The 17,502-nt window shown below is 46.4% G+C and overlaps 1 protein-coding gene across 1 annotated transcript in view; it reads left to right on the top strand.

The window, feature by feature from the left end:
• Positions 1 to 17,502, top strand: part of psd3l (pleckstrin and Sec7 domain containing 3, like) — a 410,104-nt gene that overhangs the window by 201,659 nt on the left and 190,943 nt on the right. Inside the window, exon 3 of the mRNA XM_086007314.1 lies at positions 14,210 to 15,143. Coding sequence (XP_085863440.1) covers positions 14,210 to 15,143 — 934 coding nt within the window. The remainder of the gene's footprint in view (positions 1 to 14,209; positions 15,144 to 17,502) is intronic.

Raw genomic sequence — 17,502 nt, 5'->3', positions numbered from 1 at the left:
TTTTTAACTGGAGGTGGTGGATTTAAGATTAGCATAAATCAAGTAGGCACTTTTTTAATTTTTAAAATAATTCCGAGTGGGATATTTTTTATGCAGCAGAATTGTACAATGTGCAGTGGTATGGGAAATAATAGTTTCATCTTGATGACCTTTTTTGAGGGGATCTATGTGACAATAGCCGACTGTGACCAGCTGAGCTACTGACTGCTACCATTGTGGTGAAGTGGTGGTGATTTTAAGAAGCTGTTACTCTGAGACGCGAATGACGACAAATGTTTTGAGAACTGCCAGAGGACAGAGAAAGGTTTAAAAAGATTTGTGTGGAAAGGGGCTGAGGAACCGGGGAGCGAGGGTTCATAATAAGCTCCAGACTGGAGGCTGAGGGACAGCGGGTTAAAGGTCGTGGAGAGGCTGAGGGAGCAAATTAAAAATCAACAACTTACATTTATATAGCGCACTTAACATAGCAAAACGTCCCAAGCTGCTTAACAAGAGCGCTATCAATAAAAACATTTTTGACACTAAGCCACAGAAGGACTATCTTGGTCAAAGAGGTAGGTTTTAAGGAGCATCTTAAAGGAAGAGCGAGGGGTGGAGAGGTAGGGAGGGAATTCCAGAGTTTAGGGCCCAGGCAGCTGAAGGCACGGCCGCCAATGGTGGAGCGATTAAAATCGGGGATGTACAAGAGGCCAGAATTGGAGGAGCGCAGAGATCTTGGAGGGATTGTGGGGCTGGAGGAGGTTACAGAGATGGGGAGGGGCGAGGCCATAGAGGGATTTGAAAACAAGGATGAGGATTTTAAAATCGAGGTGTTGTCTGACCGGGAGCCAGTGTAGGTCAGCGAGCACGGGGTGCTGGGTGAACGGGACTTGGAGCGAGTTAAGATACGGGCAGCAGAGTTTTGGATCAGCACAAGTTTATGGAGGGTGGAAGTTGGGAGGCCAGCCAGGGGAACTTTGGAATAGTCCATTCTCGAGGTAACAAAGCATGGATGAGCTGAGGCAGGGGCGGGGTCGGGCGATGTTATGGAGGTGGAAGTAGGCAGTCTTGGTGATGGAGAGGATGCGGGGTCGAAAGCTCATCTCAGGGTCAAACACAGCACCAAGGTTGTGAACGGTCTGGCTCAGCCTCAGACAGTTGCCAGGGATGGAAACGGTGGCATCAGCCATAGAAACATAGAAACCTAGAAGATAGGAGCAGGAGTAGGCCATTCGGCCTCTCGAGCTTGTTCCGCCATTCGATGAGATCTTGGCTGATCATCCAAATTCAGTACCCTGTCCCTGCTTTCTCCCCATATCCCTTGGTCCATTTAGCCTTAAGAAATATATCTAACTCCTTCTTGAATATATTTAATGAATTGGCCTCAACTGCCTTCTGTGGCAGAGAATTCCACAGGTTCACCACTCTCTCGGTGAAGAAATTCCTCCTCATCTCAGTCCTAAATGACTTGCCCCTTATCCTTAGGCTGTGTGACCCCTGATTCTGGACTCCCCCGCCATTGGGAACATCCTTCCTGCATCTAGTCCTGTTAGAATTTTATAAGTTTCAATGAGATCCCCTCTCATTCTTCTAAACTCCAGCGAATATAAGCCTAATCGACAGTTGTCAGAAAGTGAGACGAGGAATAAAAGAAACACAAGAAGATGGAGAAATAAGGAAACTCTGACAACGGAGAGAGAACTGAAAGATCAGGGTCCATAAATAGGGAGAGAGAGAAAAATAGGCGGCAATTGAGTGGGGAAATTACTTAACGTGGGGGAAAAATGTAAGTGCTCATTTTATTTTTTGTCTGACTGTGGTTGAAGAAAACCTTAGTTTAATTTCTTTATTATAAAATGACCTTATAAATAAGGGTGTGTGAGGAATAGGTAGAATAAGAACATAAGAAATAGGAGCAGGAGTAGGCCAATCGACCCCTCGAGCCTGTTCCACCATTCAATAAGATCATGGCTGATCTGATCCTAACCTCAAATCTACTATCACTCTCCATCCCACCCGAACCCATGTGATCTCCCGGGAGAGGCGAAAAGCCAGATTAAAAAAAAACAATGGCCAATTTGGGAGAAAAAATCTGGGAAATTCCTCTCCGACCCATCTAGGCAATCGAAACTCGTCCAGGAGATCACTCTGTCCCTATATTTTCTACAGTACTTACCTTCTGTAAAGGCGATCTCCACCCCAGCCAGGAACAGGAATAAAACCATCTCCTGAAATCTTAACACAGAATTAGAACACAAGAAGTAGGAGCAAAACCAGGCTACACGGCCCCTGGGCACACTCCACTACCCACAGGGCCACGACCATTCCGAACCTAGACTCATGTCCAATTTCCTGCCCCGCTCCCCGTAACCCTTAATTCCCTTTACTTCTAGGAAACTATCTATTTCTGTTTTAAATTTATTTAATGATGTAGCTTCCGCAGCTTTCTGGGGCAGCAAATTCCACAAACCTACCACCCTCTGAGTGAAGAAGTTTCTCCTCATCTCAGTTTTGAAGGAGCAGCCCCTTATTCTAAGATTATGCCCCCTAGTTCTAGTTTCACCCATCATTGGGAACATCCTCACCGCATCCACCCGATCAAGCCCCTTCACAATCTTATATGTTTCAATAAGATCGCCTCTCATTCTTCTGAACTCCAATGAATAGAGTCCCAATCTACTCGACCTCTCATATGTCCACCCCCTCATCCCCGGAATTAACCGAGTGAACCTTCTTTGTACTGACTCGAGCGCAAGTATGTCTTTTCTTAAGTATGGACACCAAAACTGTATGCAGTATTCCAGGTGTGGTCTCACCAATATCTTGTACAACTGCAGCAATACCTCCCTGTTTTTATATTCTATCCCCCTAGCAATAAAAGCCAACATTCCATTGGCCTTCTTGATCACTTGCTGCACCTGCATACTAACTTTTTGAGTTTCGTGCACCAGGACCCCCAGATCCCTTTGTACTACAGTACTTTCCAGTTTTTTGCCATTAAGATAATAATTGCTCTATGATTTTTCCTGCCAAAGTGCATAACCTCACACTTTCCAGTATTGTATTCCATCTGCTAAATCTCTGCCCACTTACTTAGCCTGTCGATGTCCCCTTGCAGGTTTTTTATGTCCTCCTCACTCACTACTTTCCCTCCCATCTTAGTATCATCTGCAAACTTTGATATGTTACACTCGGTCCCCTCCTCCAAATCGTTAATATAGATTGTAAAGAGTTGGGGACCCAGCACTGACCCCTGCGGAACACCACCAGTTACTGATTGCCAGTCTGAGAATGAACCATTTATCCCAACTCTCTGCTTTCTGTTAGAGAGCCAATCCTCCACCCACGCCAGAATATTACCCCCAATCCCGTGATTTTTTATCTTGAGCAATAATCTTTTGTGTGGCACCGTGTCAAATGCCTTTTGGAAGTCTAAATACACTACGTCCACTGGTTCCCCTTTATCCACCCTGTATGTTACTTCCTCAAAGAACTCATGCAAATTTGTCAAACATGACTTCCCCTTCATGAAACCATGCTGAGTTTGTCCTATTAAATTATGTTTATCCAAATGTCCCGTTACTGTCTCCTTCATAATGGACTCTAAAATTTTACCAACCACAGATGTTAGGCTAACAGGTCTATAGTTTCCAGCCTTCTGCCTACTACCCTTTTTAAATAAGGGTGTTACATTAGCAGTTTTCCAATCTGCCGGGACCTTTGCTGAGTCCAGGGAGTTTTGGAAAATTATTACCAATGCATCCACAATCCCTACCGCCACTTCCCTCAAGACCCTAGGATGTAAGCCATCAGGTCCAGGGGATTTATCCGCCTTGAGTCCCATTATTTTACCAAGTACCACTTCCTTAGTGATTACCGAGTACCACTTCCTTAGTGATTTTAATCGTATTTAGCTCCTCCCCCCCCCCCCCCAGAGCCCCCTGTTTGTCCAGTGTTGGGATATTCTTAGTGTCCTCTACCGTAAAGACTGATACAAAATATTTGTTCAGCGTTTTTGCCATCTCCATTTTTCCCACCATTAATTTCCCGGTCTCATCCTCTAAGGGACCAACATTTACTTTAGCCACCCTTTTTCTTTCTATATAACTATAGAAACTTTTGCTATCTGTTTTTATATTTTTAGCTAATTTACTTTCATAATCTATCTTCCCTTTCTTAATCAATCTTTTTGTTATTTTTTGCTGTCTTTTAAAGACTTCCCAACCTTCGATCCTACCACTAGATTTGGCTACCTTATATGCCCTTGTTTTTAGTCGGATACTATCCTTAATTACTTTACTTAGCCACGGATGGCTATCTTTCCTTTTACACCCTTTTTTCCTCAGTGGAATATATATTTTTTGGAAGTTGTAAAATAACTCCTTAAATGTACACCACTGATCATGTACTGTCTTACCCTTTAATCTATTTTCCCAGTCCACTCTAATCAATTCCACTCTCATACCTTCATAGTCTCCTTTATTCAAGCTCAGCACGCTTGTTTGAGATCCAACCTTCTCACCCTCTAATTGAATATGGAATTCAACCATGTTATGGTCACTCATTCCAAGGGGATCCTTTACTAGGACATTTTTAATTAATGCTGTCTCATTACACAGGACCAAATCTAAGGTTGCTTGCCCCCTGGTCGGTTTAGTTACATACTGCTCAAGAAACCCATCCCTAATACACTCAATGAACTCATCCTCAAGGCTGCCCTGCCCAATTTGATTTGTCCAGTTAATATGATAGTTAAAATCCCCCATAATTACAGCTGTTCCCTTATTACAAGCCTCAACTATTTCCTGATTAATACTCCGTCCAACAGAGTTGCCACTGTTCGGAGGCCTATAGACTATGCCCACTAGTGTTTTTTTCCCCTTGTTATTCCTTATCTCCACCAAAACTGTTTCACTATCCTGCTCCTTTGACCCAATATCATTTCTCTGTATTATAGTGATTCCTTCCTTTATTAACATGGCCACCCCACCTCCCCTTCCTTCCTGCCTGTCCTTCCTGATTGTTAAATAACCAGGTATGTTTAATTCCCAGTCATGGTCACCCTGCAGCCATGTTTCTGTAATGGCCACAAGATCATACCCATATGTAGTTATTTGTGCCGTTAACTCATCCATTTTGTTACGAATGCTACGTGCATTCAGATAAAGAACTTTCAAATATGTTTTGTGACACTTAGTTCCTGTTTTTTCCCCTTTTACTACTTTACCTTTTACTCCATACCTTCTGTCCCTTCCTGACACGTTCTGTTCTTTAATTCCCCCACTGCTACCTAAGTCTGTGACCTTCTCCGTTGTCATTTTTATTATTTGCTCTCTAGCAACCTCCCCCCCACTAATTAGTTTAAAGCCCTCTCTACAGCCCTAGTTATATGATTCGCCAGGACTCCAGTCCCAGCACTGGCCAAGTGAAGTCCATCCCAATGGAACAGTTCCCTCCTGTCCCAGTACTGGTGCCAGTGTCCCAAGAAGCAAAACCCATTTTTCCCACACCAGTCTTTGAGCCACGCATTTAACTCTTTAATTTTATTTATCCTAACCAAACTCGCTCGTGGCTCAGGTAATAATCCAGAGATTATTACCCTTGAGGTTTTTTTTTTTAATTTGACCCCTAGCTGCTCATACTCCTTTAACAGAACCTTCTTCCTTGTCCTATCTACATCGTTTGTACCAATATGGACCACGACAACTGGATCCTCCCCCTCCCACTCCAAGTTTCTTTCCAGCCCAGAGCAGATGTCCTTAACCCTGGCACCGGGCAGGCAACACAGCCTTCAGGACTCCCGCTCTTGACTGCAGAGAACCCTATCTATCCCCCTAATGATACTATCCCCTACCACTACAACATTTCTTTTTACTCCCTCCATTTGAATGGCCCCCTGTTCCACGGTGCTGTGGCCAGGTTGCTCATCCTCCCTGCAGTCCCTGCTCCTGTCCCCACAGGGAGTAAGAACCTCGAACCTGCTTGACAAGAGCAAGGGCTGCATCTCCTTCAACACTACCTCTTGGATCCCTGTACCTGCCTCACTCGTAGTCACACTGTCCTGTCCCTGACCACGGACTACATCTGCATTAATTAATTTCATAGGTGTGACTACCTCCTGAGACGTAGAGTCCAGGAACTTCTCCCCTCCCTGATGTGTCGCAGTGTCTGAAGCTCGGTCTCAAGCTCTTTAACACGGAGCCTGAGTTCCTCTAGCAGCAAACACTTTTCGCAAATGTAATCACCGTGAGCCTCAATGGGGTCCACCAGCTCCCACATTTCGCAACAGTAACACATCACCTGTTCACCCATATCTATGTAATTAATTAAATTTCTTATTATTAGTTATGAAGGCCCTCTGCCCCGATATAGATGATAATATTACACCAGTATTTAATAGGACTTACCAATTTAAAGGTATAGAAGAGAAGGAAAAGGACCTACCAACCAGCTCATTACCAACCTCCCTTTTGAATGCTGTCTGTGGGGCCTGTCCGGTTGAATTGTCTTGCTGCTCCGCTTCCGCAGTGCTGGATTAGCCTGAGAGTGGGAAGCAAAACAGAGCAAAAACACCCCTTCACCTCCCACTTGCCCGAGCTCTCCCACTTACCAAACTCTGCTTACACTCAATGCACCGCACTCAGCGCTGCCGCACTAAGCCCGCCCCTTTTTATACCCGGATTCTACTTCCGGTTTAAACTCCCCAACAACTTAATTTACTCTTTAAAAAAAATTAAACTTACTTCAAATAATTAACTTTTTCACTCACTAAAATTCAGTAAATACACTTAAATGACTTTTTCTCCCACTTACCAAACTCTGCTTACACTCAATGCACCGCACTCAGAATGTTTACATATGTATTACGATGGTTACGTGGAACAGGATCTTGTTTCAGAGTCAAGTGTTTTGGTTTATTTCACCACTGAAGCTGCTATGCCCTGGGGGTCGAGCTCGCAGTTCCCTAATCTGGGGCTGGGTGGTGGGGGGGGGGGGCGTCACCAAACAGAGACCAGATCTCTCCTGTCACCCCACTCTGACCTTGCACACCTGGCAGCTGTGCACTGCAGAGTCCGGGGAACCTGGCAAATCTCTCACCTGAGTGTGTAACGCAGCAAGACCGTAAGGGGAGGCAGTGAATGGGTTGAACCCATAATTGTATACCACTGGAAATTAAATGAGCCCCCCTGTGAACAGATATTGTTCTGCCTGTGGTTCAATTTGGTGTATTTAATGTTTTTCCAGTGGAAGTTAATACACAGATAAACTCCACAAGCTTCCTCATATGTTCTCTCTTCCACTTTTGCCCCTGGATCAGTGTCGAACCTGTAGATCAACGTCCACAAGCTTCCTTCTATCAGAAAGAGACAATTCAAATCCGGCCTCGGGTGACTGTGTGGAGTTTGCACATTCTCCCCGTGTTTGCGTGGGTTTCCTCCGGGTGCTCCGGTTTCCTCCCACAGCCCAAAGATGTGCGGGTTAGGTTGATTGGCTATGATAAATTGACCCTTAGTGTTAGGGGGATTAAAATGTGTGGGGTTACGGAGATAGGGTGGGATATGTGTCGGTGCAGGCTCGATGGGCCGAAATGGCCTCTATCTGCACTGTGGGGTTTCTGTGATTCTGTGAATTTGCATTTCTATAGTGAGTTTCACGACCTCAGGACATCCTAAAGGACTTTACAGCCAATTAAATACTATTGAAATGTAGTCACTGTTGCAGTATAGGAAACACAGCAGCCAGTATGTGCACAGCAAGGTCCCACAAACAGCAATGTGATAATGACCAGATCATCTGTTTTTTTAGTGGTATTGGTTGAGGGATAATATTGCCCTGGACTCCCTGCTCTTCTTTGAAGTAGTGCCATGGGATCTTTTATATCCACCTGCGAGGGCGGACGGGGCCTCGGTTTAACGCCTCAATTGAAAGGCGGCACCTCCGACGGTGCTTAGGACTGCGCTCGTGTCTCTGGGGTGGGACCTGAGCCCACAACCCTCTGACTCCCGAGGCAGGGGTGCTGCCACAGTGTCGTTGACATTTAACAGATCTTGGGTGTGAGATTTTCAGCTGCCTGAAGGTGAGGTACTGAAGGTACACAGCCTCCCATGTGACCAAGAAAGCGGTCCCTCCTTAACGCCCAGGGATCACGTTAGGAGTTGAGACAGCCCACAACGCCGACTACTGAAGGGTGGGCCGAAATTCTGAAAAACAATTAAAACGCAGGCTGTAAAACACCATGAACAAAGCTATTTATAGAATCATACTATCATAGAATGTTACGGCACAGGAGGAGGCCGTTCGGCCCATCGTGCCTGTGCCAACTCTCTGAGCTATCCAGTTAGTCCCACTCCCCTGCCCTTTCCCCGTAGCCCTGCAAATTTTTTCCCCTTCAAGTATTTATCCAATTCCCTTTTGAGAGTAATTATTGAATTTGCTTGCGCCGCCCTTTCAGGCAGTGCATTTGAACGAGAGAAATGACCATTAAAATCATAAGAAATATTCGCACCGAGGGCTCATTTAGTTGGGGGGGAGGGAGGGTTCCTGATGATAAATAAACACCAGCGCTCCTCTCTGTCATCGCCTTGTGGTTGCCAAGCAGTGTTTATCTTGGCACAGTTTACGTTTGGTTGCCCTTGAGGATGGAATGTTGGCGCCCAATAGCTGCACAGTTTTCAGTTTCGGGTAACTGGGGCAAGCTTCTGAACAGCAAAGGAGACTGAAAGTATCGCCAGACTCTGCGACCTTTGATCGGGCCTCCCGTCATGTGATTGCTGATTACACGTTCAGCTGTCATGTCCCTGGGCGCTTTCCGTTTGCCAGAGAAGGGAGTTGCTGTGGCTGCTGGCTGATCGTGTCCACTTCCGACGTCCCGTCCCCCCCAGCTCGGGGTCAATTCCTGCTCCGTCGCAAGGGCAGAAACCGTAAGAAGCAAAGTGCAGCCACCTTCTCCTCACACCCACCCCCTCAACCAGTCGTCATCTGCTGCTACTTCAGTTGCAGGCCGCCTGTGACCCAGGTACATTTACCCAGCTCTGCTTGTTGAGCCAAGTTATTTTTAGTGGCCAGAACTACCTTTTTGTTTTGACAGAAAGAGCTAAAATAGATAATTGGGGCTTGGCAGTGGCGAGGAAACCTGGCTCGAAATGGCCCTTCTGTCTTTACTCGGGTGGAACGCAGCCGAGTGGCAGCGGGAAGGCCATGTCTGGCAGTGAAAGCAGGGAGACTTGGCCGATTTTTAACGGCCAGGCCTCTTTAATCAAAATGGCTGGGCAGTTGGTGGGAAGCGGTTGCTCGGGGATTAGCCCCGGCACCCGGTAGGTACATCGGGAGGGCTGAGGGGAGAGAAGTCGCAGTCAGACCTTTGCCCGGGTCAGGAGATGCCCAAGGTTTCCTTGTGGGGCCCGGAGCTGTGGCTCAGTGGGTAGCACTCACCTCTGAGTCAGTAGGATGTGGGTTCAAGTCCGGCCCCAGAGACTCGTGCGCGTAATCCAGGCCGACACTTCCAGTGCAGTACTGAGGGAGTGATGCTCTGTCTTTTGGATGAGACGTTAAAAAACCGAGGCCCCGTCTGCGCTCTCGGGTGGAAGTAAACAGTCCCATTTCGAAGAGAGCAAGCGGAGTTCTTCAGGCCAATATTTATTCCTCAACCGACATCCCTAAAAATCAGATTATCTGGTCATTATCACATTACTGTTTGTGGGAGCTTGCTGCGCGCTCTATCCTGTTGTTCATTGGCTGTAAAGGGCTTTGGGACATCCTTAGATAGTGAAAGGCGCTATATGAATGCTAGTTCGTTCTTTTTTTCTCTTAATGTGCACACATGACCTCTTCTGTGACCGTGGTGCATTATCCTTCCTAGTCACCCTAGAGCGCTCTGCCGTCTTTGGCAGTGTCGCCACACAATCTTCCTCCATTGTCCAGCTCATTATCACCTCTCCGATTGTCGGCAGATTACATGCAGCAATGGCTTCTCATCTCATCCCTGCACTGTTATCTCTGGAGTCCCACAAGGATCTATCCTTGCCCCTTCCTCTTGCTCATCCACTCGCTGCCCCTTGGCGCGATCACCTGCAGGCAAGGGATCAGCCGCCACTTCTACTGAATCCAGCACTGCCTCCGTGTCATCAGACTGCTTATTGGATATCTTGCGATGAGCTACAATTTCCTCTGGTTAAACATTGGGAAGACTGAAGACTTCATCTGCTGCCGCAAACTCTGCCCAGATTCCATCCCCATCCCTGAGCATATCTCATACTGAACCAGACTGTTAGCAAATCTTGGTGTCCTCTTTGACCCTGAGCTGAGTTTCCGACCCCCATATTACGTCCACCTCCGCTGTCCATCTCTTCCGACACCCGCCTGACACTGACACCCTCTTCCATGCTTTTGTCACCTCCAAACTCGACTATTCCAATGCTCTCCTGGTCAGCTTCCCATCCTCCACTCTCGAGCACATCGAAAACTCTGCTGCCCGTATCCCATCCTGTAACAAGTCCCGCTCACCCATCACCCTGTTCTCATTAACCTACCTAGCAGAGATTTGAGCACAAAAATCGAGGCTGACACTCCAGTGCAGTACTGAGGGAGTGCTGCACTGTTGGAGGTACTGTCTTTCAGATGAAAGGTTAAACCGAAGTCCCGCCTGCTCTCTCAGGTGGATGTAAATGACCCCAGGACACTATTTTGAAGAAGAGCAGGGGAGTTATCCCCAGTGTCCTGGCCAATACTTAGCCCTCATCCAACATCACTAAAACAGATTATCTGGTCATTATCACATTGTTGTTTGTGGGAGCTTGCTGTGCACAAATTGGTTGCCGTGTTTCCTACATTATAACAGTGACTCCACTTCAAAAGAGGTACTTCATTGGCTGTAAAGCACTTTGGGACGTCCGGTGGCCGTGAAAACGCTATATAAATGCAAGTCTGTCTTTTACCTCCAATTTAAAATTCTTATCCATGTGCTTAAATCCCTTCATGATCTCACCCCTCTCTATCTCTGTAATCTTCTCCAGCTCTTGTAGGGGGTTTTGGTTTGGGGTTTGTGCCTGGCCAGTCAGTCGTGTGTCTGAGCTGCTCCAGCCCCGTGCGGTTGGAATCACTTCCCCTTTGGTTCTGACCACCGGACTTATTTGCAAGTAGCGATATAGACAAACAAGACCAGTGGTTCGGTGCAAAGAAAACCAATGTTTATTAAAATAGAGAACAATTACTATACAGAGAAAATCACTGGATGCAGCACAATTACACTTAACTGGGGAGAAGAAACAGACACATTGAGGGAAAATGACTAAAATGACACTTTAGCAATTCCCCTTAACTGCCACCCTTTACACCTATCTAGATTATCATGTGATGGGCCAGAAAATTGATGCTCACCAGTCTAGGATGTTGAAACGCCTGCTCCGTGCCCTGTTGCCTGCCGATGCCTTAGGTTTTCACCGCCCAAAGCAGAGATACTCCAGTAATTTAAATGTAACTGTGGGTATTCTACTTCCCTGAACGGGCTCTTCGTCGACAATCCTCTTGCTGGGTTGATGGTAAGGCAGGGCACCGGAGGCAAGGCGGGAGAGAGAGAGAGAGAAATGGCCTCCCGAGGGACTAGTTATACCCTTCCCGGTAGCCCTTATCTCCCGCCAGATCAGCTCATTTCTTTTGTCTAATCTGGACGTATTGAAACTCATACAAAAGGTACCGATCTGGGCCCATCAACCTGGATGGCCGGTAATCGGTTTTACTGATCTCATCAGTGTTCCCCTTTGTCCAACTGGTTTCATGATGGGGCCATTCCAGTCTGAATGCCCCGTTGATCGTTTTGAAGTACTTAGGTAAACAGTGTTGACGTTCTCTAAACGAAAGCCTGAATGCAGCTGAGCTTGTCCCACTACATATTCAATAGGCCCTGTCTGTTCTTGATTGTTTGTGCAAACAACCTTGATGGCTTTTAATCAGAGGCCCGAATGCCACTGGCTTCTAATGCATAAATGCAGAAGGACTGTCTGCATTCAAGTTCTGGAAAGTTCCTTCTCACAGTCATCAGAATACAAGCTGTCAGTCCAAACTGAAACTTACAGGCTTTGGCCATGAGGCTGACCGCAGCCATCTTGTTGTGCCCTGGATTTTAAACTCCGTCCAACCAGGGTTTCTTTAATAAACCAAAAGTAAATCCTCGGGGGAGACATGAAATTTGCGAATCCTTTCACTCTGGAACCACCCCCCTCCCCACCAACCCCCTTAAACTCCATTCCACTGGCCTCTTGTGCATGTCCCTCCTTCCTTTATCCGTGTCTTTGAACTTTGATAGAACATCACAGCATCGGACCTTTTTTTAAATTCCATTATGGGATGTGAGCGTCGCTGGCAAGGCCAGCATTTATTGCCCATCCCTAATTGCCCTTGAGAAGGTGGTGGTGAGCCGCCACCTTGAACCGCTGCAGTCCTGTGTGGTGAAGGTGCTCCCACAGTGCTGTTAGGGAGGGAGTTCCAGGATTTTGACCCAGCGACGATGAAGGATCGGTGATACATTTCTAAGTCAGGATGGTGTGTGACTTGGAGGTGGTGGTGTTCCCATGCGCCTGTTGCCCTTGTCCTTCTAGGTGGTAGAGGTTGTGGGTTTGGGAGGTGCTGCCAAAGAAGCCTTGGCGAGTTGCTGCAGTGCATCTTGTGGATGGTACACACTGCAACCACGGTATGCCAGTAGTGGAGGGAATGAATGTTTAAGGTGATGGATGGGGTGCCAATCAAGCGGGCTGCCTTGTCCTGGATGGTGTCGAGCTTCTTGAGTGTTGTTGGAGCTGCACTCATCTAGGCAAGTGGAGAGTATTCCATCACACTCCTTACTTGTGCCTTGTAGATGATGGAAAGGCTTTGGGGAGTCAGGAGGCGAGACACTTGCCGCAGAATACCCAGCCTCTGACCTCAGTGCAGACTTCATGCAAATTTTATCTAACAGAAGATGAACAATTGACGCTAACAGTAATATAATAAATAAATGTATTTATGATGCATATTATGTTAACTGGCTCTTTTGAATAGGAAGTAAATGGTCACAATCTATATGCTAAGCTATTATTTTGTAGTTAGCCTTTATATGTGCCCTGTAGTGGGCTGGGAGGGATTGACGGTTGAAAGTGTTCCGTTCTCCGGCACCAACATCCTGCTCTGTTCCAGGTCAAACTGCAGGAAGTGCTGGAAATGCACAGTAGGTAAGTCAGCACCTGAAAGAGCAACATGGGTTAAAGTTCTGAGGAGGCAGCGTTGCACAACAGATACAGTAAACTGACTTTCTTTAAGATGCTGCCTGTCCTGTCATGGAACTCTAACAATGTATTTTGCCTTCCTTCCCCCAAAGGCAGTGAATCTTTGGGCTACTATTACAAAGTATTTACAGCACAGAAACAGGCCATTTAGCCCAACAGGTCCATGCCTGTGTTTGTTTGTGCTCCATACGAGCCTCCTCCCACCCGTCTTTATCTAACCCCACCAAGATATCCTTCTATTCCTTTATTCTCGTAGTGCTCATCTAGCTTCTGTTCCACTGAGGGGGACGGGGGGTGCCGAACACCCTCTAGTATTCTGTCCAGCTTGCCATTATTCGTGTGAGAGCCTTGGGCACTGAGTGTTGGCAGGTATTTCACTACAGAATTTCTGTAACCGCTCCTGAAAGCCATGTATGTATTGAGTTGCACAGTAACGTTAAATGCAGAACAACAAGTATGAAATCAGAACATGAGAGGATATACTTATCAGAACATGTTGAACAGGCTGGGGCTCTCTTCTCTAGAAAATAGAAGGCTGTAGAGTGACCTAATTAGAAGTCTTTCAGATTATGAAAGAGTTTGATACAGTAGGTTTAGAGAACATTTTTCCATTTGTGAGGTCATAAATATAAGAGTCACTAATAATTCCAACGAGAAATTCAGGAGAAATTTCTTCAGTCCGAGAGCGGTGAGAATGTGGAACTCGCTACCACAGGGAGTAGCTGAGGCGAACAGCATAGATGCATTTAAGGGGAAACTAGATAAACACGAGGGAGAAAGGAAGAGAAGGATTTGCAGATAGGATGAGATGAAGCAGAGCAGGAGGAGGCTTGTGTGGGGCTCAAACATCCGCATAGACCAGTTGGGCCGAATGACCAGTTTCTGTGCTGCAGACTCGATGTGATATAAAAACTGTTTGGTCGGCGGCGAGTATAAAATGGCCTCCCTTTCATTTCCTTCTTGTTTCCCTGCAGGTTGCTTCCAGTCTCCGAGAGAGGAAAGGTGCATGAGCAGCAGATCCCTTACGGAGCAGAGGCCTGGAGAGACAGCTGACCGGGTCCCCGGGAGAATCTGGGTGCCTGAAGTGGAGATTTTGGAGTGGGAGCCAGACCAGATCGCTAGGCCACAGGACATCAGGGGCGAGGAGCACAAGGACACGTCCGAAGCCAGGCCAGGATGTTCCGGCGTTTCCGGCAGTATGGTGCTAATGGTGCCAGATTCCGACAGCGGGCGCACAGCGACTGATGCAGACGAGGACAGTTTAAGCGATTCCGTGGAGGAAGCCAAATCCGACCAGCAGAACACGGGCTTGAGAGGCTTTGCGGAGGTGCTAGTGAGCACGACGCGGGTAACGACGGCGGCCATTTTCTCGCTCGTACAGGCTCAGAAAGCAGAGCTGCTGCAGCTGGGCAAAGGGCCGGCGGCTTCCAGTGAAAACAAACTCTTAAAAGGAGTGGAGGACGAGAGGGGGCGGCAGGAACTCGCCGCCGGTGACAAGGAAAAGAAGCGGACACCGTTGCTGGCACGCAAAGACATCGGACTTATCGTGTTGGAGGGCGGAAGTGCCCAGGCGCTCCCTCAAGCAGAGGGGCACGTGGGAGTGGATATGGAAAGAGGCAGAGACAAGCCGCTGGCAAAAGAGAGCAAAATGTTGCCGGTGACTGAGCGTGGGGAGATGAAGGAACAGAATCCGGAGCTGAACTTTGCCAGTAAAAAGGCCACGGGGCGAGGAGGCCATTTGACAAACGAGGAGACCAATGGAGCTTCCAGGGAAAACGAGAAGGCGGCGCCTTTAAGCGCTGTTCATTCCGAAACCAGGTGCGATGAGGACGACGAAGTCTTTGTGAGCGCAAGAGAAAGCAAACAGAGCATGGCGAGCGAAACTTCCATAGGAAACAAATCAACAAAGTAATTCTATTGCCATTTACCGTTACTAATCTATTGGATTGCATTTGAATGTATGACTACAGTGTATTAAAGGAGCTTAACCGCATGTGATAGAAACAAAAGATGTAAAACTCGTCTCAGTTTTGCTGATTTTAGTTGGTTAGTTTGAGCAGCCAGTTCGCGATCAGTGCCCCGTCTCGAATGTTGGTGTGTCTATAAGGTACCCACACTGCGCTGTAAAACCAGATTTGATTCATTTTGTCGATATGCTGATGGAAACCATTGCCTTGCGGTAATACAGGAACAGCAGAAGCTTGTGTTCTCTGCTTCTCACTACCTGCCGTATTGACTTTGCTTTTTTGTGCTAGGATGCCAGTAGCTATTCCACCATAGGGGCAATCACAGCCAAAACGGGCCCTGTCCACACCGGACGCCATACCAGTGCTTTCCAGCAGAGGTCACTGGATAGCGATTAGCAGTGGGAATCCAGGCCACTTGTTCCTCTCCTTGTTGAGCTCAATTCTAGCGGCCAAACCACGATCAGCGAATTCAGTAACACTGTGGATCGCTCCATTCTGTAGGGCCCGCTATTGCTCCATGTGACGAATGACCAGCAAGCAGAAAGGATACTTTCGGGGATTTACTGTGTACAGTAACGGAATCGGGGCTTTACTGTGTACAGTAACAGAATCGGGGATTTACTGTGTACAGTAACAGAATCGGGGATTTACTGTGTACAGTAACAGAATCGGGGATTTACTGTGTACAGTAACAATCGGATTTACTGTGTACAGTAACAATCGGGGATTTACTGTGTACAGTAACAGAATCGAGGCTTTGCCGTGTACAGTAAGAGAATCGGGGATTTGCCGTGTACAGTAACAGAATCGGGGATTTGCCGTGTACAGTAAGAGAATCGGGGATTTGCCATGTACACGAAAAGACAGGCAGAATGGAAAAGGGGGGGTGGGGGTAGCCCTGATAATAAAGAATGACATGAGGACAGTAGAGAGAAAGGAACTCAGCTCAGCAGATCAGGAAGTAGAATCAGTATGGGTGGAGATCAGGAATAACAAGGGGCAGAAAACGCTGGTGGGAGTAGTATATAGGCCCCCTAACAGTAGCTATACCATTGGACAGAATATTAATTAACAAATAATAGGAGCTTGTAACAAAGGTAATGCAATAATTGTGGGGGATTTTAATCTTCATATAGATTGGACAAATCAAATTGGCAAAGGTAGTCTGGAGGACGAGTTCATGGAATGCATTCGGGACAGTTTCCTAGAACAGTACATCTTGGAACCAACCACGGAACAGGGTATTTTAGATCGTATTGTGTAATGAGACAGGGTTAATTAGCAATCTCATAGTGAAGGATCCTTTGGGGCAGAGTGATCATAATATGATAGAATTTCACATTAAGTTTGAGTGTGGCTTGCCTAAGTCTGAAACTAGAGTCTTAAACTTAAATAAAGCCAATTACATAGGTATGAGGGGCGAGTTGGCAAAAGTAGATTGGAAAAATAGATTAAAAGGTATTGCAGTAGTTAAGCAGTGGCTAGCATTTAAAGAATTCTCAACAAAAATACATTCCATTGAGAAACAAAACCTCCATGGGAAAAGTGATCCATCCATGGCTAACTGAAGAAGTTAAGTATAGCATTAGACTGAAAGAAGAAGCTTATAATGTTGCGAAGAATAGTAGTAAGCATGAGGATTGGGAGAGTTTCAGAAACCAGCAAAGGGTGACCAAAAAATTGATAAGGGAAAAAATAGAACGAGAGAGAAAACTAGCAAGAAATATAAAAACAGATTGTAAGAGCTTCTACAAGTATGTAAAAAGGAAGAGAGTAGCAAAAGTAAACATTGGTCCCTTAGAGGCTGAGACAGGAGAAATTATTATAGGGGATAAGGAAATGGCAGAAACATTAAACAAATATTTTGTATCTGTCTTCACAGTAGAAGACACAAAAAGCATACCAAAAATGGTGGGGAACCAAGGGTCTAATGAGGGTGAGGAACTTAACATAATTAATATAAGTAGAGAAAAAGTACTAGAGAAACTAATGGGACTAAAGGCCAACAAATCCCCTGGACCTGATGGCCTACATCTAAGAGTTCTAAAACAGATGGCTGCAGAAATAGTTGATGCATTGGTTTTGATCTTCCAAAATTCCCTAGATTCTAGAACGGTCCCAGCGGATTGGAAGGTAGCAAATGTAACACCGCTATTCAAGAAAGGAGGGAGAGAGAAATCATGGAACTACAGTCCAGTTAGCCTGACACCAGTAGTAAGGAAAATGCTGAAATCCATTGTTAAGGAAGTGCTATCAGGGCGCTTTGAAAATCCTAATATGATTAAGCAGAGTCAACATGG

Source organism: Somniosus microcephalus, chromosome 2 (genome assembly GCF_052327205.1).
Source record: "Somniosus microcephalus isolate GS21.2 chromosome 2, FLI_Smic_1.0, whole genome shotgun sequence".
Classification (NCBI taxonomy): domain Eukaryota; kingdom Metazoa; phylum Chordata; class Chondrichthyes; order Squaliformes; family Somniosidae; genus Somniosus; species Somniosus microcephalus.
The sequence above is the reverse complement of the archived record's forward strand: the minus strand, read 5'-3'. Positions and strand labels throughout refer to the sequence as shown.